Genomic DNA, 22,675 nt, shown 5'->3' on the forward strand with positions numbered 1-22,675 from the left:
ATGCATTTCCATGATACATTGATATATGCATGGTTATGGCACTAATGATGATATGTGAGAGAGTGTAGCCTCCGAGGTCTTTGCGGAGAGGGTAAAAGAGAGATGAGTGTTTGTTGCCCGAGGTTTCTTGCGGGAACGATGGAGTGTCCGATGCCCGAGGTCTTTGCCGGGATCGTGAGAGTGTGCTCGTGATCCGAGGTTATATTCCGGAGCGAGTGGTACATGGACTTCGCGGGTCCCCCCATGGGTCATGATCGCCGAGACGTGGAGTTAAGCTCCGTCGGGACATGTTGTACAAAATCGCATATGCATTGCATTCATCCTCATACACATTATTGCATTGCATTATATCTTGGTTCTTGTTGATTGTTGTGATACTACCGTGTGTACCGATTCGGATTGATTATACTAAGACTTGGCACTGATTGGGTTTAGATGCTATAACATAAAAGATGACTTGTTCTGTGGATATGGATTCATATTGACTTGTACTTGTTGGTTTATATGTTTTTCTTGCTTGTTGCCTTTATATACGTTATCTAGTCTTAGTCGGCCTATGATACCTACGAGCCTAGTGTTGTGCTCATACTACTCTTGCTACACTCATACGGAGTGTAGAGTTATTTCGAGGTGATGTTCGGAGTCTCACGACCGTTTCGAGGCATTCGTCAAAGACGTTTGGGTGAGCTATTGCAACCCGAGTCTCTCCTTAGATTTTGTTGTTCTCTATCCTTAAGAAGTCGTATCGATTTAGTACGTATCTATTCAAATTGTAAACTTCTTAGAAGCTCTTGTATGAGTCTAGACCAGATTTTGGGAATTTCTTATAATAAAAGTATTTATTCCGCATGTTGTATCAAATTAAGGTAGTTATCTGAAGGGTTCGCCCACCAGGGAGGGTTAGTGTGGGTGCCCGCATGATCCATGATTTGGGTCGTGACATTTGTATATAAAAATAAGTTTTTAAATAAAACATGAATAAATATATCCTATTCTCGCATATTTTCTGACAAATTCTACAGGAAAAAGAGTACTGCAGAAGAATAGAAAAGAAACAAATTATCAAAGAAGTAAGCAAAGAATTCAATAGGTGCAACCACGAATTCATAAGTCATAACCGTGGAGTTTTACATATGGGCATCAAGAAAGAAGTTGCATAATCCCACACCCATCAAGTGTTGAAATTCACGGGTGTCACCGCCACTTTCATGCTCACACCCGTCAACTATGGGCATCAAGAAAGAAGTTGCAAGGCTTTCACCCGTCAACTATTGTTATACTCACACCCTTCAACTATGGGCATCAAGAAAGAAGTTGCAAGTCTTTCACCCATCAACTATTGTTATACTCTCACCCGTCAAGTAAGGTCACGGATGTGAGCACTACTTCAAGGAATGCACCCGTAGGGGGGAGACACTACATTTTCCTATAAATAGAAGCATTATTTTGCTTACAAATCATCCAAAAAATTACAAGACAAAGTGTTAATCTTGTTCTATTCTCTTTTCTTTCCCTTGTAGTAAAAATGTTTCTCCAAGTCTTTCAATATTTCTAGTTTCTTAAATTCATATCTTCTCTTTTCTAACTCCATAATGGAGTAATCTCTTTTTGTTGGGACAGTTGAAGAAACTTGGTGTAATGTTATATTATCTTATTTTAGTTATTCCTCGTCTTGATATTATTTAAGTGTCATACTTTGTGTTGGAATGATATGTTCTACTAATCATTATCGTTACTTAGTATATTTTGTGTTATGATTATAGTTATATTAATTTGTACTTCTAACAACGAGGGAAATTAATATACTATAATAATCACATAAAATATATATGTAATAATAATTTTTAGTCATCTATTATTCCAAATCTTTGAACTAGCTTCTTTTAATCCTAATTCTCACGGAGGGGTTACTTCAAGTTAAGTCTTAGGTTTAAATCTTTATCTTATCTCTTTCCGTCCTAATTCTCACGGAGGGACAGTCTCAAATAAGTTTATGATTTGAGGGATCTCTATCTTATTTCTTTCAATTCTAATTCTCACGGAGGGATTGTTTCAAATAAGTTTATTGATTTAAGGACTAATCGCAAGAGGTCTTTATTCCTCATAACACAAATCAAGTCTAGGAACTATTTCTACTGTTTTGTGGAATTTACTAAAAAAAAAAGGTTTTATTGTCATATATACACTAAGTGGATTCAACAACTCCCAACTCTCTCTTTTAAAATAATCTTTTGAAAGTTGTTTCTTTTGTTAAAGTAATTTACAAATTTAAGTCACTACTCTCCTTTCATCAATCTGATTCTCTCAAATAAAGATAAATACTACAAGTCTGTAGCATAGATTTTTCAATCTCTGTGGGAAGATATTTTAAACTATATTAGAATTTGACAGAGTACGAGCGAAATTTCCTATGCACTTTGGCATCATCAGTGCAACAACTTTTTTTATTATTGCCAAAAGTACGTTTTGCAACAATAATCAATACTATGGCAAAAAAAATTAAATTCTTTGGCAACAAAAAAATCATTTGCCAACAATAAAATTAAGTTGTTGCCAAATATAAAAAAATTTGTTGCGATTTCTATACTTTCTTGTAGTGAATGATCAACTATCATAAGTTGAGTGATTATCCAGGCCACTAACTCTAATATTGGAATTAGGATTGAAAAAGTATTTAAAAACATCAAATTTAGATACTTGTACCCTGTTGAAGTAAGAAACCATAGAATACACAAGGATTATCTTTATGAAAAGGGTCAAATACTCGTGTACTAACAAAAATAGTTTAAATGTATCTAACGTTATACTTTCAGTCCAAATATATCCTTCTCGTTAAACTTTCGGTCCAGATATACCCCTCCTATTACACTTTGGCCCAAATTTGCCCTTAATTTTGACGGAGGGACACGTGTCAAGCTCATAACCAAATGACTCATTCCCAATTTTAAATATCTGATTCCTTTAAAAACTCATCCATTTAACCCAACTCGTTTTCTTTTCTTTTCATCTTCTTCTCTTAAAAGCCAAATGCTGGTGGGAGCTTGTTCGGCGCAGCTGATACTTAGGCTCGAGAGGTGGAACACCTGGTAACTCCTTCTCTATCTCCTGCAAGTAAAACCATATTAACATTATAATGCTCTCCAATTTTGAAAAGACAACATATCATCACGAACTAAGCAAAAACTAGCTTGCAATTGAGCAATAAATAAGATATACTATAAGTCACCCTAGGTAACTTCTGAAAAGACATTCCACGGATTAGTTAACTTGCGACAATTTTTCCATAAATATTGATTTTGGGATGACCAAGATCATCTATGAGTCTTGCCGTATTGTGTCTCCGTTTTTTCCGGCGAACTCATCAAAGAAATTCAGATTTGGGTCCAAAAAGAAGAATAAGAAAATGAAAAGAAAAGAAAATGAAAATGAAAAGAAAAGAAAATGAATCGGGTCGGGTTAAACGGGTGAATTTCTAAAAGAATTGGGTATTTAAAATTGGGGATCAGTCATTTGATTAGGAGCTTGACATGTGTCCCTCCGTCAAAATTGAAGGCAAATTTGTGCCGAAGTATAATGGAAGACTATATTTGGACCAAACGTATAACGAGAGAGGTATATTTAAACCAAAAGTATAACGAAAACTATTTTTGATAGTACAGGGGTATATTTAACCCTTTTCCGTGATCTTTATTATAGAGATGAGATGTCGAAAGATAGAGATAGAATCGAGACAAATATTCTTTCTTCTATCTCTCATGTGAAATCCATCATCTTGAGTGCACAATGTGCTTGTCTCTCATGCAAATTAGAAAAAAGCAAAATAACAGAGTAGCTTCGATCGATAGGGTAAAGATATAAAGATGAGGAACAAGAGAAATATTTTTATTATCATTATTCTTTGCTTAAAAAATTAAGATAAATTATTCTCTTATATCTGTTTCATGTTTCCAGTACACTCAGGAGGACCAGTACAAAAGCAAGCTGCAATAATACATATTGGTACACATTTCGGAGGACATCTTGCGGGACAATCACTATCTTTCTTGCATTTGACATCCGTTCTTGAAGAACCATCACTTGTCAGGTAAATTGGTGGCTCGTCACATATACATTTTCCTCCCATACATGATAGAATTCCACGTTTGCAAGATGCAGGATCACAATCTTGTGCTCTTGTACACTTTTGAACTTGTCCCAACACCATATATGATGGTGAACCTGTGAATATACCATAAGAAATGTTAAAGAGACCAATAGTTAAATTCATTGACAGTATATAAAAATTAAGGGTGCATTTGGTACGAGGAACAATGTTTCCTGGAAAATAATTGATTTTCTTAATTATATATTTTTTGAATTTGGTAAGTAAACAAAAATATTGCTCCAAGAGAATTTATATACTATTCCCTCCGTTTCAATTTATGTGAACCCATTTGACTGGACACGACATTTAAGAAAGAGTGAAAGCTTTTGAAACTTGTGGTTCAAAATAAGTCTTGAATATTTGTGTGGATGTAAATCATTTCATAAAGTGAATTTGTTTTCAAATTAGGAAAGAGGTCATTCATTTTGGTACGGATTAAAAAAAAAAATAGGTTTACATAAATTGAAACAGAGAGAGTATAATTTAGTCAAACACTATGATAACGTAGATATGGTAGGTGGGGCGTAGAAGGGAGTTATGGGAGTGGGTTGGGGCATGGCTGGGGGCGGGGCAAAATTATGGAGAGAGACAATCACCATGAAACGACAGTTGTAATAAAATATGTGTATATGCCTTTGACTGATGAAATTGAAATTGCATGTTGACAGTTACAACTTTGTCCTATACCATTCATATATGAGACCAAATCATACAAACAGTTCTTTCTTCTTTCTACCTTCATTTTAGTCATAGGTCTATTTTTAACCACCACAAGAAAAACAGGAAACACTCTTATGAAAGAAGAGAGAAAATAGAGAAACCTTACCTAACAAAATGAACAAGAATATAAGAGAGAACAAAATGTGTGTTGCCTTCTCCATTTTTTATACAGCTATATCTTGATAATTTTTTTTTTTTAATTTGTATATGAATGCACTAGATGTCATGTGATAAATATAGGTGGTGTAACAAACAACTTACCTAACTGTTGCCCTCCAAAAATATTAAATCTTGAAGGTATATAGTAAGTAACATAAGGAAATTAATCAAGTTCTTTAGAAGGTGAGAATGGAAACAAATTTAGATTTACTTGAGCTTAATATTTTCATTTTATCGTAAGATATTAGAAATCAGATGCACTTTTCTTATGTTGTCATTCTTTTTCATCACAAAGCTTGCATATATACAACATATAAACTGTCACGCCCCAAACCATGGCCTGGGCGTAATACGGCACTGGGTGCCTGACTGCATGTGACCGAGCGAACCAAATAGCTGGCTGAATTAACATGGGACATATACTATGCGGAATATAATATATATAAACATGTCGAGTTGCTGAAATGTCTAACTGAATAATCATAAATGCGGAATAAGTCTGACATGTGAAAACTTAGCCAACCTGACTAACATAAAAGCCTGCCTAAACACTGACTGACTATTGTCCGAGTCAATGAAGCCTCTATAGAATAATGAAGTACTGACTGTTTACTGGGATAAGACCCCCGGCATACCTGACTATGTAAATAAGATAACGCCCCGAACGAAACTGGGGCTCACCAAGCAGCTGATACGAGAATCCTAGCGAGCAGATCCGTCGTCTCCGTAAACCGCATTTTCGCATCGTGAAATGCGGACCGAGTGCAAAAGGAACGTAAATACATTTGAATTGTACTTGTATGTAAAACCAACTGAAAGAAACAATTATTGTGGGGTGCTCCGGAAAGGGCAACACAAATCAATAAACATGAACATACTGAAACTGAAACAGACTGATAGCTGAATTGAACAAGAGAAGCATAGTCATAAGTACTCCCTGTTCTGAATATAAAAATCACCTGTTTTAACTGAGTTATATTCTGTGTCCTATAACCTAACAAGAGAGAGATGAATGCATACTCAAGTCACAACATAGCAAATAAGGCGACAAGCCCCAATCACATAAACAAGGCGACAAGCCCACAAACAACATCAACCAACCTAATAGAATTCCATCCCAACTCCATACCCGAAGGCCTAGCATGCTTTCCCCGTCAATATCTAACTCCTACATATGCTTTACTAATTGGATTCTTACAAAAAGGTAAATCGTAACCTACCTCGATGCTGAGTAGGTGCCACGAACTATCCAACACAAGCCATGCCCTTTCGGAGAGGTTCCGAACGTTCGAAGTCTATTCAACAACGTATTCTACATTAGAAATGGAGAGTAATGATACCCATAAAGCTACAATACTAATCGAACCCAAAAACAACCCTCTTTAAAGAGGAAATCGGGCCACAAGGGTAAAGTAGAAATTTTAGGTAAAAATCGGTTAATCCATACTTAGAAAGTCCAATACTATCCCTCAATTGCTAATTAAACTCAATCAATCATCAATTTCAACCCTTAACAAAAAAAAAACCCAATTTAGGAAAAAACCCTAACATTCCGTATTCATAAACCAAGAAATTTAGAATGATTCAACTTAGTATCTACTCAAACCAAGAAGAGCTTGCCCCACCCATGAGTAAATATTTCATAGTAGCCTCATTAGACCGTACATCTTTGTTGGTATATCCAGCTAATAGGTAGGAGCATAAACTGAAACATTCTGGGGCTATAAAGATAGTTATTAAATTGTTAGCACCGCATAAAAATATTCCCCCTTCATGACTAGGTTAAACGATATTTACCAACAAAACCCATTTCCAAAGCATAAGATTTCAAGATGACAAATTTAGAGTTTACAACTTACTTTCCAACTAACCCCTTTAATTCACCATATATTTTAACTTAGACAATAGATAAACATAAATTAGGGTCAAAGGAACTTGTTCAAAGATGATTCAACTCTAAATGCTCTTCAAATCGCCTCTAGAACTCTTTAAGTTTCAATTTGGTGAATGAGAGTAGAATGGTTCGAATTGGGAAATATAAGAGTCCGGAACCAAAATGACCCCAAAAAAGTGCTTTTGAACCAAAATACCCCAACAAAAAAAAAAAGGTGAGAAAACTACATTTAGCGCAGTAATAAAGGAGTTAACTGTAATGGTGATGTTAACTACTGCACTAAAGCGCCCCTTATTGTTTTTTCTTTTTTTCTTTTGGTTAAATCCTCTTTCTTTACACTTTTTAACGTACTTTCACCATAGATTAATCATGCTTCGGGACCCCGAAACTTCAATATTTTATATAGAACCCTACTTATTTTTGTGCGATTAATAAGGTAGGCTCAATACATCAAGGATAAGCAAAACTTGGATTCTTTGTTTTAGCGGTTGAAAAGTGCTCGAACTCCATTTTTGTTTGAAGACTTGGTGTCATTAGCTTTAAGTTCTTTATGAAAATACTTAAACTTGTTCATTAATAATAAATCGAAAGTAGTAAAAATACAATCATCAAAAAAAGAAAAACTTAAAATACATTCATCAATTCATGCCCTTGAGTTGGTGAAAAACTAAACATACTAATATTCTTCAAAATAACAACATCATCATAAATTAAACATAAAACTAAAATCACAATATTCTTAATCATCATCAGAATAAAAGTCCTCAATATCGTCCTCAGAACAATATTTTGGGTTTCTTAAGACATATCTTTTTTTCAGATGTTAAATCCCTACCGGTTGATGATGCTTGTTCTTCGGCCAACTTTAGCATGTAAAATCTACAACGTCTTGCTAGCATTCTGTTTTTTTCTTTTCTAATCCTTTGTACGACAGCCTCGCAAGTTTCTGGACCTACTCGAGGCATGGTTATTGAGTACCTTGTTGGGATGTTGAGATTTTGCAAGTCACGAACAAGACGTTGTGATTCGGCGTACCGATATGCCTATTCGCGAAGTAAACCACAGTAATATTCACGTGGATCTGTATATTTCAGCTCGCGAAAATCGTCATTACGCTCTATTAAAAGGTAAGACTTGAAATCGTCTAGCACGAATTTACTGTTGTCGGTTGAGGAATCACCGGAATAGTTGCTATGATTTGAGTTGTCATCACCACTGCTCTTCGAATCCTGTGGAAAAAAATACCGACCAATCTATATTTCTACTATTCGACATTGAATTTTAAGTAGATAATAAGTAGCAAAAGGCTCTTTATATAGGGATCAAACTCAATAGGTTGTGGGATCATGACTATGACCCCACCAACTTTATTTAATACAGTACAACTATTAATAATATCATGGGGAATCATCTTCATCAGACATCTCACAATGTGAATCCCAGGGCCGTCTCAACAAAATCGGGGGCCTCAGGCCAAACTTCATAAAGAGGCCCTAATTTTTTTTTTCCTTAAAAAAAGAAAGATCATCATATATATTTTTATTTAAAGTTTACTTTTCTAGCTTTTTTAGTTGCAAACTCATTAATCACTGTTTTATAATCTATTTGTTCTAACAATTCTTTTTCAATTGATAATATAGCTAATCCATTCAATCTCTCTTGAGATATTGTTAATCTTAGATAAGATTTTATCAATTTTAGTTTTGAAAAACTTATTTCGGCTGAGGCAACAGTTGCACAACCGGATTCATATTTTCTAGTTGACATATTTAAACTGAATAAATTCTAATAATAACTAAAGCAAAAATATATACTTATGAAATAAGAATACCAACAATGACAAATTTTCAATGAAATATAAGATAAAGTTAGAACAATAAAACCTGGTTCAAGAATTTGATAAGTGATATAATGATATCGAAATAGTGTTGCGTTGCTTGATAATTTGAAGAAGACGTCAAAAAGTAAATCTTTGATCTTTTGTAAGCACTATGTTTTGCGTGCCAGAATATTCGAAGGAGGTAGGAGAGTTGAGAATTTTCAATAATAAAAGAGTAGAAGAATGATGAAAGGAAGAAGAAATGCATAGATATGAACAATAGAATAGTTACCCGAATAAATAAGGATACTGTCAAATCTACCTAAAAAAAATGTTTACATTCTTCCAATTTAGCGTTACAATTACTCCCCAAAAAAAAGGACAGAAGTTATACTTTTTTCCCAAAAATATTCCCAAAACGTGGGCCCCACTCCTAACAAAGGAAGATGTTACTTTTTACTTTTACCCTAATATATAGAGTCAAACGTATGAGTACAATATACTTTTTTTTTAGTAAATATATATATATATATATATATATATATATATATATATATATATATATATATATATATATAGGGACTTTAAAAAAAGTGGGGCCCTAGGCCATTGCCTCACTTGCCTTGTTATTCAGCCGGCCCTGGTAAATCCCACTTGGATCTGAATCTGACATAACTATGTTGACCATATTCTACCCTGAGGCAACGTATTTTCATCCGATTGTTTTCTTTGCGAAAGCGGTTAAGAGCAAAATTCAACTCTTGTGGAGTGCCACGAGGCATTGACATAGCACGTCTTTTTGAGCGTTTAAGCCCTAGTGACCTCAAGTTTTGTTCCAGTGCTGCAGCCTCCCTAACAGGCCAATTCCACTCGTCTGTCATCATATTGTTGTAACGTTGGTTGTATCTCTTGTTCGGGTTGTTCGAGTATTCAAAATCTTCACCCAATTCCCATATCCTACCCATTGCGTCGAATATGTCTCCTGGAGAGAACGATATAACACAACTAATATCTCCAAATTGGTTAAAAAAATGACATAGTAACTCAATTTTGTGTGGTTGGTAGCTATTCGTCAAATTACATTATATAACACTTGCTGCATGAAACGCAAATTTTGGATTCGAATTATGACGTTTTTCTGTATGACAACTGAGGGTGAAAAAACAGTGCAGTAATATAGCGCAGTAAATTACTGCGCTATTCTGACATAACGCAGTATTTTACTGCGTTATTCTGGCATAACGCGGTTAATTCATGCGTTGTGCAACACTACATACTTAATTTGATTTGACGTAACACTGCAAGATACACTAATTGCATGCATGCGTTGGTTGAATATTCAAACTTCAAACCTTATTAATACAGATTTTGTATGAAAGAAACAATTCTAAGTTTCATCCAATTTATAACACAAATTCTAAGTTTCATCCAACTTTTACATTTTGTGCTCCTCCTCAATTAGTCAAAAAATGGAAGTTGTTCCAAAAATTAGAGTTTCTTTATTCTGGGACGGAGAAATTATATTCGAGGAAAATAATTTACGTTATAATTCTCCCGCAAAATACCATGTTAAGTTTCCACTTAACTTAAAATTCTGAAAACTACTCCAAGCCTTGTATACTAGACTACAAGTTAGTAGGAGTGATTTTGATTTAAATATAATTGGAAGATATCCAATGTCATTTACGCTGCAAGGTGTAACTAGTTATGGACAGTGGTACATTCAAGACGATGGTTCGTTGACGGATTATTTGAAGGCGCCTTATGATTATAGGGAATACATAACTTTAAGCGTCCTTGAAATGTATGTAGAGAAGGACCCAAGCCCCGTATAGAATTCATGGTTGCGGCTCCTCGAGAAGCCCGAAATAGACCTCGTCGAGAAGCCCCGTCTAGAAATCAGGCCGAAGTCACTCAAGCGGAACCTACTTATGAACACAATTACCTTGACATGAATACTTATGAAGGCATTTTGACTAGCCAAATGTCTCTGAAAAGTTTAAGTCAGCAATTTGATGGGCAATGGTAAATTATTATTATTATTATTATTATTATTATTATTATTATTATTATTATATGTCCCAAAAAGCATTAGGATGGTCACTACAGATTTGTAGAGAAAATTGATTTTTTATAAACTCAATTTTTTCCCGTAATTTAGGATTTTGTAAAATATCCTCAATTTGAAGAATATAAATTTCTTGTTTAAGAAAATTGATTTGCTGATGTTTATTCATCAGTCTATCTTTGATTTCATTTAAAATCCTTGAAAAAGGTTCAGTTATAAACTCAAATTTGATAGGCTTATCATCATAGGTTCCTATAAATCCTTTGTCATCCATCCATTGAATAGGAAATAATTTATGAATGAATGGAGTACCCAAAATAACTTGATTAGAGATATTTTTTACCAACACAAAGTTTTCAGGAATACAAACTTTATCTTGATAAATATAAGCTTTGGGTAATTTATAAGTAATACTCATTTTTTGGCCACTAGCAGACCTTAAACTATGAGTAGTTTTTTGAAAATATTTTGAAGGAATTAATCCTTCTTGAATACAACTTAAATCTGCTCCGCTATCAACTAGAGCAGTAAACTCTTTTTTGAAATTATAATCTATTAAAAGAGTAACTTTTATAAAAAATTTAAAAGAAGTAATGGTTTCTAATTTTATTAAAAAATTGGAACTGGGATTACTACTTTCTCCTTCCTCCGTAGCAGCAGTCTCTACGGTGTTATTAACTGGTAGGTTTTCTACAGTATGATGAGCTGGTGGTTCTATAATTTGTTTTCCTTTCCCCTCCAGTTGCGAGACCCTATGATCTAAGGTAATCTGGTGTCTCCTAAGAGTGGAGATTTATTGTTTCAGGTTATGAACCTCTCTTTCCAAGTCTTGAGTAGTTGCCGGTGTACTTATAATATTCCGGCGTTCTTGGAGGAGTTTTTTTGACTCTAGCCATAGTATAAGGTCTTGTAGGTTCTCTAATTTCTATAGCCGTTGGTTCTTCTTGGGGCTGCTGTTTTGAACCTATTTGGTCTATGATTTGGGACCTAAGGTTTGGATCCTTAATATATTTAAGGAGGTCAACGAGGTTATTACCATCTAAAACTTGAAGACTGTTTTCACTGAATTGGGAAACAAGTTTATAAAACTCATCGTCTTCCTTAGTTTTGACACAAGGTTGCCCTATTTGGCATTGTTGACACTCATCCTCTGAACTGGTTGAGATATAACTCTCTTCATTTAATACCCTAATATCTTCATTCGAAGAGGGATTGGAAGAACTATCACTCTCTTCACCAGAATTATCCTCTGGTTCTGGATCTGAATTTAGCAAAATCTTATATAAAGATTCTCTAAGGTCATCATCTATGTTAAGGGCTTTAATCTTGTCCTTAACCTTACAATTTTTATAGAAATGACCTACTCTGCCACACTTATAACAGGCTTTTGGGTTTTTGGATTTAATAAAATCCTTCCTTTCCTTAAAGGCCTTTTGCGCCTAGTTCTTTTTTGTAGACGCTTCTCCTTCCATTGTTGGAAGTCTTTATGCTTCTTTTTATGCCTATGAGGCTTCTTAGAAGATTGTGGAATATCCATACCAAATTGTCCGAAGATTGTGGAATATCCATACCAAATTGTCCACAAAATTCTCCTAATTGTTGTCTTTGATTAAGACCATGGCGCTTGATCTGCTGGTTGAGCCTAATCTCATTACATAAGGCTAATCCTTCCTGCATACAAGTACCAATTAATTTACCATAAGTATAATTATCATAATTAATACTTCTTTCCCCTTTTCGAAGAGCTTTTCTAACCCTTTCTGCAAAAAGAGGAGGGAGTCCATCTATGAATTTGGACTTCCAATGAGAGTCATTACTCTCTGGTAATTCCATGACCCTGCAAAGGAAAACATCTTTATACCACCTAAATGAGGTTAGGGTCTTGCATCTAAGGTTTTGAAGCATGGTGCGAATAGACTCATTGTTATCCGTCCATCTTCCTGAAAAATGTTCAACAATATTAATAACAAGTGTATAAACTATATTAGCAACAGGTGCTTCCTCTTCACCTTCTTGCTTAACAGCGCTTAGAATAGCATGACGCTGCACATTAGTTAAATAATTATCCCACCAACCTTTTAATTGGCCAGTGAAACCAGCTATATGGCATCATGTTAAGGCTGGATCCTGCTCCGTTATGGTATCAGAGCCATGGTAATTCAGTAGCAATAGGTGATGTAATTCAACAATCTTATAAGATGAATTTTATAAATAAAAAAAGAACTGTTAAAAACAGTAAAAAAGAGGAATGTGATACTCCTCAAGAACTGGATCTCCTTAATAAATGGGCGATTCCTAAGATTGAACCCAGAACAATTTACTAAATGGGTACTTTTGAGAAAATAGGTCTCAAACAAGTAGTTAAAACTACTGAAGAAACGATGATTGTAGATAATGATCATGCTACTTTTAGACTATTATCTGACAGTGATCTTGGCCCTTATAGGGTATCTCATAGATTTATGCATATTGGGTTAATACAAGTTGCATTTAAACCTTTAACTTTAAGAGGTTTACCAGAAAGCTTTATAGCAGCTCTAAGAGATGGAAGAAATTAAAACCGGAAGAAATCCCTCATAATGGACCGTCCAAACAAGTTTAGCTTATAGACCGGCTTATTTTAATGCTTATCCTAACCGGTATTTTTGCAAGACGATAATTCTTTAGATGCTTTAATATTAAGTATAAAATTGCATGGTTATGATTATATTGATTACAATAATATGCATCCGTTTTAGGCATAATATTCCTAAAACACCCTTTTCGTGGTCAAATCTTCGTCTATAGTCCGCGATAATGGGTGATTCGGTTATTTAATTGACGAGTTTTAGTCCTCATTTGACATGCGAGGACGAATGTTCTAAAGGAGGGGAGAATGTCACACTCCATAATAATCCTTGCTACTTGTATTAAAACAAGAAAGAATGAGTTAAGAAGGTTCAAGGAAAGTTAATCGAGTTAGTAAGAATATCGTTATAAATATGGTTGTCTTAAGTATCTCGAGGTGACTCGGTAACCTAAAGGATTTGAAATCGCGTTATGAGTATGTATATGAGGTAATGTGAGTGACCTTTTAAAGTATTTGAGATTATTAGTAATGATATAGAAGATGGACAAAAGATAGGAATATACTTTTTCGATTGGAGTTTCGTCGAAGCTTTGTGAGTTCTACTTATGGTTATTGTGATTCTACGGACCCTTCGAGACATGTATATGAATTGTTATGGATGTAAATGACTGTGTATATGTATGTATAAGAGGTTACATGAGGTTGGAAGAGGATTAGAAGTTAAACGAAATGAATCGGAACAATTTCAGTAAAATCTCGGACCCGATTTTAGCCTATATTGTAGGAGGCATATCTCCTAGTATATGAGGAGTTTTAAGGTGTTTCAAAAGCCTAAAATTAAGTTCATCGAGTCTAGTTTGCAACGCAACAAACAGCTCGTCAAAATGATATCGGGGTAAGGAGATATGGATGATTCAAGTCGGGCTGAGTATTAAGACTATCTCAAGATACAAAGTAGAGACTTTAACTTCCGATTTCGTTTGAAGTCACAATTTATCTACAAATTTTGTTTGGTATAGAAGCATTAATGGAAATTAGGAACTACTTAATTGTGGTGTTAAGTTAAAATTAGTGGCAACAATGAGCCAATATGAGCATTAACATGCCATGTCCAAAAGATGACTCAAAGTCATCTTAAATAAGACTACTATGGGAGACATACAAATATACATTTAAATGTGATTCATCCACTACACTTACATTATATTGTGGACAACCAAATTGAAAGAAAGGAGTATGGAATTCAGCCAAGTGACTGAAAATAAGGCATCCATGTGAGGCATGCATTTGAATATTTAAGCATCTACTACTTTATGAAAGTATACATTGTTTTAGGAGGACATAACATGGTGGAGGGATCATTTCACATTAAATATTGCTCATTCATCTTGGCATAATTACAATGGACAAAGGGTGGTGTATGAATCATTCACCACACATACAATTGTCTTGTAAACAATTGAAAAGAAAGAAGAAAGGAGAAACAAGAAGGTGAGGTTGGCCAAAAGTTGTAGAAAACAAATTAGAAAATTTAAAGTGTAAAGTTAATGGAATGAATCATGCCATAAGTGGAGCATGTGACCAACTTGTAGGCATCAAAGTTGAACCAAATAATGACCAAGAAATCAGCCATCACAATTCATTTCAACTACACAACACAAAGAAAGAAAACTTAAGCCTAGAGAGAGAGAGCATTCGGCCAAGGGGCTGATTTTTGAGCCCTTTGAGTCTTGATCCAAAAATTATTTTCCAAGGTGTTTCAACCCTTTAGAAGGTCCCTAAAACGTGAAGATAGTCTTTGGAGCAACAAGAACCATTTCCATCTCAAGTCACCAACTCTAGCCAAGTAGAGAAGTCAAGTTGTCAAGGTAAGATCTAACTTTCTTGTCATGTATTAAGGGTGATGTAGATGTGTGAATATAAGTTGTATGCATGAAATAAGGTGTGTTGATGTTGGAACATGATGGTAGTTATGGGGTTATATGTGTTGATGTTGAAGTATGGTTGTAACTTGACGAACATGAATCGCATGCATAAAATCATGAAAGTTGGTGTTGGAATGTTAGTTGGCCGTAGGGACTGTTTTGGTGGAATTAATGGACTGATTTTCTTTAATAAATATGGTTGTTACTATCATAGATCTCATGGTAAAAAGAATGAAAAGAATTGGAAGGTTAAAGGTGAAGTTATGTTAGTATGAAAATGGTTGAATCTATGATTTTATGTGAGAGATGTTGAAGCATGGTGTAGCCGTGTGTGGACTGTTTTGTGAAGAAGTTAGTGAACTGTTTTTACTTGATATTTTGATTGTTATTATCATGAATTTTATGATGGAAAGGAAGGTGTTTAATGGTTGGAGTTGAAACTAAAGTCATTTGTGAGTTGTTTTAAGGATTATAAAAATGACGATATAGCGTAGTTGCGTATGAATTGATGTTGTACTTGTCGTGTGGATAGCTGGTCATAACTTACTAAAATTATATGAAAAGAAGACATGAAATGATGTATAAAAATCGCATGTGGTTGGCTTAGTATGTTCGTAAACGTTTGCAAGAATTCCGAACATCGTTATGTTGTCGGTTAGAGACTGTTTTGGACATGTTGTGGTAGTGGACTGTTTTGGACTTGTGTTTTCATTAAGTTGGAAAGAATAATTATAAGTTAAGAGTATACATCATATTGTATGTTGGATGGGCTGTTATAAGTTGTTACATGCAAACGTTAAGGCTACAAACTAATAAAAGTAACTTGAGAATGTCGAAGCCGTATGTGAATCGTTATTGCATGTTATGAATGTGGGCTGTTTAGAATATTGTGTGGGCTGTCCGGATTGGTATTGAACACATAATTATTGATGTTGTATTGGTAGTATGTGGTTGGTTTAGATACAAGAGAAAACATCGCCTAAACATCTAGAAAGGAGTTACTAACGTTAGAATACGTTTGAATCTCCCCGTAGCTTAACCATAGTTGTTGGCGTCTTAATATAGGTTGAAGTATTATTGGGTAGCGTACACATATTGTGTGACGAATAAGCACTAAAGACCTTGTCCGATCGGAAGCACTTCGAAGGAAAAAGCTTTGGCATGGGAGTTCGTGACACTGGTCGGCATTGAGGTAGGTTACGGTTTACCTTATGGTGAGACTTTGATTAGCGAAGCGTATGTTTAGATGATATTGTCGGAGAATGCATATAAACCTCGCGGGTATCAAGTTGGGTTAGATATTTTCTTAGGTTGGACCTTGTTGTATGATTGGGGGATACACATCCCGTTGTGTTGTTGACTTATCTTGATCTATTTTTTTTTTTGTGTGCTCGTTGCCACTTGAGACATTGAGTATCGTGACTAATGATATATCATGACTATGATATTGCGGTGCTTTACTTGATTGATATGGAGATGAGAATGGTGATCCCATCGTGGCTTTTTGTGTAGCCTTATTGCCGATATTACTTGTATTCCATGTGCGGTACCGTTTCGGATTGAATTGGTTTTTAACATTACATTTCATCATACTCATATGCATTTCCATGATACATTGATATATGCATGGTTATGGCACTAATGATGATATGTGAGAGAGTGTAGCCTCCGAGGTCTTTGCCGGAGAGGGTAAAAGAGAGATGAGTGTTTGTTGCCCGAGGTTTCTTGCCGGAACGATGGAGTGTCCGATGCCCGAGGTCTTTGCCGGGATCGTGAGAGTGTGCTCGTGATCCGAGGTTATATTCCGGAGCGAGTGGTACATGGACTTCGCGGGTCCCCCATGGGTCATGATCGCCGAGACGTGGAGTTAAGCTCCGTCCGGACATGTTGTACAAAATCGCATATGCATTGCATTCATCCTACATACATTATTGCATTGCATTATATCTTGGTTCTTTTCTTGATTGTTGTGATACTACCGTGATGTACCGATTCGGATTGATTATACTAAGACTTGGCACAATTGGGTTTAGATGCTATAACATAAAAGATGACTTGTTCTCGTGGATATGGATTCATATTGACTTGTACTTGTTGGTTTATATGTTTTTCTTGCTTGTTGTCTTTATATACGTTATCTAGTCTTTGTCGGCCTATGATACCTACGAGCCCAGTGTTGTGCTCATACTACTTTTGCTACACTCCTATTTGGAGTGTAGAGTTATTTTCAGGCGATGTTCGGAGTCTCACGACCGTTTCGAGGCATTCGTCAAAGGCGTTTGGGTGAGCTATTTGAGATATTGCAACCCGTAGTCTCTCCTTAGATTTCGTTGTTCTCTATCCTTCAACGAAGTCGTATCCAGCTTGAGTCCGTTATCTATTCAAATTGTAAACTTCTTAGAAGCTCTTGTATGAGTCTAGACCAGATTTTGGGAATTTCTTATAATAAAAGTATTTATTCCGCATGTTGTATCAAATTAAGGTAGTTATCCAAGGGTTCGCCCACCGTGAGGGTTAGTGTGGGTGCCCGCATGATCCATAATTTGGGTCGTGCTCCATTTTGTGGCGTCCTTGATCTCCGTCACTTGTTGTACTTCAACGTAAATCCATACCGCCATAAGAATGTTAGTTGTTCCTCCCTCCTAAAGTTTAATTAATTAAAGCAAACAAATAATATTTAGGCACAGTTATCCTTCAAACATGCACACAAAGTATGATTTAGTGTCACTTGGGGTCGTGGACCCACTTGGACTTTGGGTAAAAGTCATCTAATGGGTTTAATACACCAAGGGTATTAAACCTCCTAGGTCATGAAATGTATGCTCCTAATAACGGGTGTTGGTTTAGCTCTATCCTGTGTTGACTAAGAGTTGGTTTACTAGACGCAAGGTTCCCGAGCGGACTACTCGAGTGAGAAGGCTACGCGGTCACCGGTATTAGGACACCCCGCGCATATGCCAACTCTCCTAAAATTTGGGTTTTTGAAAGAAATTTACGGGTGCGCAAAACACACCTCGCGTGTACGTGTGATAGTGTGAGTTTCCAGAAGTGGAGAAAAGTGAAACGGAATGACAATTTATATCAAAGCAAGTAACACATAATCAATTTATATCAAACAAAATAATATATCATGCAAACAATCTAGATCAAACAAAAATATATCACGCAAACAATTTATAGCATGTGAAAAAATTTAAAGCAAGTAAAGTAATTAAGTTAGCACATAAAGCCTAATTAAACTAAGTCCGTTATGGTTAGAACCTAAGTATACTCCCCAGCGGAGTCGCCAAGCTGTCATACCCTATTTTAACCTAAGTCAAAATAGTTTACAACATCCCGGCAATTCCGGGGTTATTTAAAGTTAAGAGTCGCCACCTAATTATTTTAGGGTGAATTAGGACACCTAGGGTAATTAGAATAATTATCTAAAGTTTTATTTAAAATCTACGAAACCAAATGATTCTAGGTACGGGTTCAACTAACTTAGAGGGAAGGTGTTAGGCATCCTCTAAATTCCATTAATAATGGTTAATCCGACCGGACTCAAATTTAATTAGGCTAAAGCTCGATGTAAAAAGGGGAACGTTTTATAAGTCACTATAACTAGTAGTCTGAAGATATGTTTATAAATATAATATAGAGTATAAAGTTGGCAAGTATAATGTTTAGGAAAGCATTTTTTTTTTTTTGAAGAAAAAGAACTTTAGTTTGGCAGAACATTTTTTCTCCAAATGAAAAAAAAAAGTTACGAACCAATGTCATTTTGGTTCAAATTCTAATTCAAAGCTTAAACTTCCATGTTTAATAACATCTTAAGAAATCAATTTTACCATGCGACATTGACAAGTTTAAAACTCTTACTAAGGAAGTTAAAAAAATAATTATCTATTAGCTAAAGGTCAAGATACTAAGAAGTCTCTATTTTATGCAGCTAAAGTCACGACCGAAATAAACAATGATAATTTAGTCGAACAACAAGCAATAAGTCATATAAAAGACAAGATGGAGATAGGATAAAATAAACGACTCGAATCCGACTCCTGCGAAAGGAGAAAATCCTCTAAATGTCGCTATTTAATAGAGGGACCGAGAGAAGGTGATGTATGACTTCGTGTGGCAGCGGTGTCGTGGAGTCTCAAAGTGAAACTCTTCGGCTCCGGTGTTCAAGCAAGCAAAGAAAAGAAAGTAAATATGAGTTAGGGATGAATATACGATTCTTAGCGAATATTAAAATTAGAGGAGAAATACGCAATATGCAAACTCATGTTAAAGCAGGTATTAAAATGTCATGGTAACTAGGACTATAAAAATTTAACTCGTGCTAACAGAGAGGCTGGTTTTGATTTCTACTACAAATAACTTTAAGCTTAACTGGTCATTATGAACTAATGAAAAGTTTTACTTCAAGTCATGAGAACTATAGTATGACATGCAATCATGCACTCATGTTAACCAATTTAAAATAAACAGACACACACTACTCAAAGCTCGTGGGCATTTTATTTAACGCAGAATCTAATACATAGTTTCTAGCAGCGAAAATCTCCAACAAATATATATAATTTAACACCTGGAAAAGACTATAAACATTCTGTCCACATGCATTTTTTAGCGATTAGAGGAAGAAGTTTCAACCATGGTTCTTTAACTCATTAAAACTCCAAACTAAGGAATATGCTTCCAATGCTATAACTTTGTGGAGGTTTAGAACCATAGATGAAACAACGACTACCAAATCTAACTATAACAGGATCCTAAAAAAAAACATGATTATCCCGAGTAAAAAGAATTTAACATGAAAAGCCAATAATAGCGTTGGATTTACCTCTCGTGGGTGCGGCGAGCTGAGACGTCGGGGCCTCGAATCTACTCTCTCGTTATGAACAGATCCGAAACTCGACACAGATGAATTCAAATGACTTTTGTCACGGCTAAAGTCCACCGGGACAGAAAAGAAAATTTGTAATAGATATTTAGAGCTTTTTTAGAGATGATAACAGTGGTGAGAGTGAGAGTGAAGAAGTAGCAAAATCCTTTTCTCTCCCCCGTTCTTTTCTTGGCTGACTGCTTAAGGTCTCCCTTTTTTTTTCTTTTTCACTCCCCCCGTTATGGCTAAATCTCAATACTTTAAATAGTGGCTCAACTTTAACTGCCGTACACTATTGTTGTCTTGTTCTTGATATGGGGAAAAGACCTCATTTTACCCTGTAGGACTGATGATTTTAAAAACATGATTTCATGAAGAAGGGAAGTGAGAGAGAAAGATGAAGAAGGAGAAGTAAACATGAATAGGGAAATGTAGGTATCAGGTGGCAGTGTAGCAGCCGCCTGTGATGTGTACAGAGGAAGGCTGATGCATTTTTTTTGTGAAAGGGAAGAGTCACGGGCTGGAGCCTTTCACTGGCCAAACAATGGCTGCCAAGGAGCAGCTTTGTTGGTGAACGTTTTTTCACTAAAATGGTGCAACAAATCTGTTGCAATATAAAGACAAAGGGAAAGTGGTAGAAAGTGGAAAGCCTTTTGATTTTTTTCAAAAATCACGTAAAGGCAGCTTTGTTGGTGTTTTTATTGTTTGACCTAGAATACATAAACATGGGATGTTATGTCTTGGGCTTACTTTGAGTAAAAATGTGAGCTATTAATGGCTGAAATTCCCACTTCCATATCAATTTCATTGGGCTTCTAACTTAATAACACGTGCAATATATTATTATATGATGGCAATCGACGATCAATATGTAGAAAATAAAGTACCAATACTATAAGCTTACCATGTATGTAGTAATTAATATTAATATAATAGAAAATAAAATACTAATATTATAACCTCGCCATGTATGTAGATACTATTAAAGAGTGGACTTATAATTAATTCAATAAGTCGAATCTTGATATGAAATAATCACAATCTATTAGAAAAAGGTGATAAAATAATACTAGTGTTGTTGATAGTAAAATAGTCAAGATGACAATAAAAGGATAATAATAGTAATAGTAGTAGCGTTAAAAATAGTAGTGAAAATAAAGTATTTAGATTTAATAAATTTAAAAGCTCCAGGAAATAAATTGAAATAAAGGAGGGACAAAATTGGGTGTCAACACTTACAATCAAGGCTCAAGAAATTTTTGAGGAATGAAATGAAATAGAAGTGGAAGGAATCGAAGCTTTGAGTCAAGATAGGTACCTTAGAAAAGACGACTAGCCTCTCACCAAATACGGTCCGTGTTTTGATATACTGTCCGTATTTGTGAAATACGACTGGACCCCAACAGTATACGACTGACCCCTTGAAGTTTACGGACCGTAAAGTGAAATATGGGTCGTAAACTTAAACCGTATTTAAGGATTATCCCTAGAGGCAGAATACTCAACTTTGGACCCTTCTTTTTACCAGCTGATATACGGTCCGTAAAGTGAAATACGGTTCGTAAACTTCAATCGTATTTAAGGATTAGTCCTAGAGGCAGAATACTCAACTTTGGACCCTACTTTTTACGAGCTGATATACGGTCCGTAAAGTGAAATACAGGCCGTATTTAAGGATCCTATTTTCGAGACAGTGAGCTCAGCTTGAGGACAACTTTTTATGTTCCACTTTACGATCTACTTTACGGTCTGTATAATGAAATACGAGGCGTATTTAAAGATATCGTCCCAAAACAGTGAACTCGTTAGATGCTTCAGTGAATATTCTTGTACCTCATTTGCCTCGGGATTTGTGCGAGATTTTCTGAATTTTGGCTGACCTCTTGGGACCCCTCTACCTTGTATTTACCCTTTTTGGCTAGAAAAATAACTTTTCAACTTTTGACTTGGATTCCTTGGATCTAACTTTCCTTTTTATCTTCTTCTTCACCAAGAACAATGATGAACATTGAAGAACATTAAAAAACCCAATGTAGTCCAAATCAACTCGTTTTTGCCCCAATTTTTAGATCTAAGCTCCTTAACACTTAGACAACAAAGCCCAATATGAACCAAAGCTCAATTTCAGCAAAATCAACTAAACTCACTTTGAGTTCTTCAAGCTTCGATGAACCTCTAATGGTGGAAACTTCAATCCTTACCCAAATGGCTTCAAATTTCGTTTCTAGATGTTTCCCACCACAACAAACTCAAATCTAACTTCAAAAACAACAAAATCAAATCCCGAAACAATTTTTGATTTTTTTTTTTTGGGATTTTCGATTTTTTTTTCTTGTGATTTTCAGATTTTGAGCCTAGGATTAGAAATTGTGGGAACAATCTCTTAGCCTATGCTCTGATACTAAATGATAAGATTCAACCTAGGGAAACTCTAAAAAAAACAAAGAACAAGAAAATCAAAATAAAAGGGAGATGAAGAATAGAAATGGAAGAGGGTAGATGGATAGATA

At 35.3% G+C, this 22,675-nt stretch overlaps 1 protein-coding gene across 1 annotated transcript; it reads right to left on the reverse strand.

Annotated features, from left to right (window-relative positions):
- Positions 1-3,877: 3,877 nt before the first annotated feature.
- Positions 3,878-5,070, reverse strand: LOC132060842 (uncharacterized). Its single transcript, XM_059453751.1, has 2 exons — positions 4,971-5,070; positions 3,878-4,218 (listed from the first exon to the last, which is right to left on the reverse strand). The coding sequence occupies exons 1-2, from the start codon at positions 5,023-5,025 to the stop codon at positions 3,929-3,931; spliced, it is 345 nt and encodes a 114-aa protein (XP_059309734.1). The 5' UTR covers positions 5,026-5,070; the 3' UTR covers positions 3,878-3,928.
- Positions 5,071-22,675: the final 17,605 nt, after the last annotated feature.

This window comes from Lycium ferocissimum, chromosome 6, assembly GCF_029784015.1.
Source record: "Lycium ferocissimum isolate CSIRO_LF1 chromosome 6, AGI_CSIRO_Lferr_CH_V1, whole genome shotgun sequence".
NCBI lineage: Eukaryota > Viridiplantae > Streptophyta > Magnoliopsida > Solanales > Solanaceae > Lycium > Lycium ferocissimum.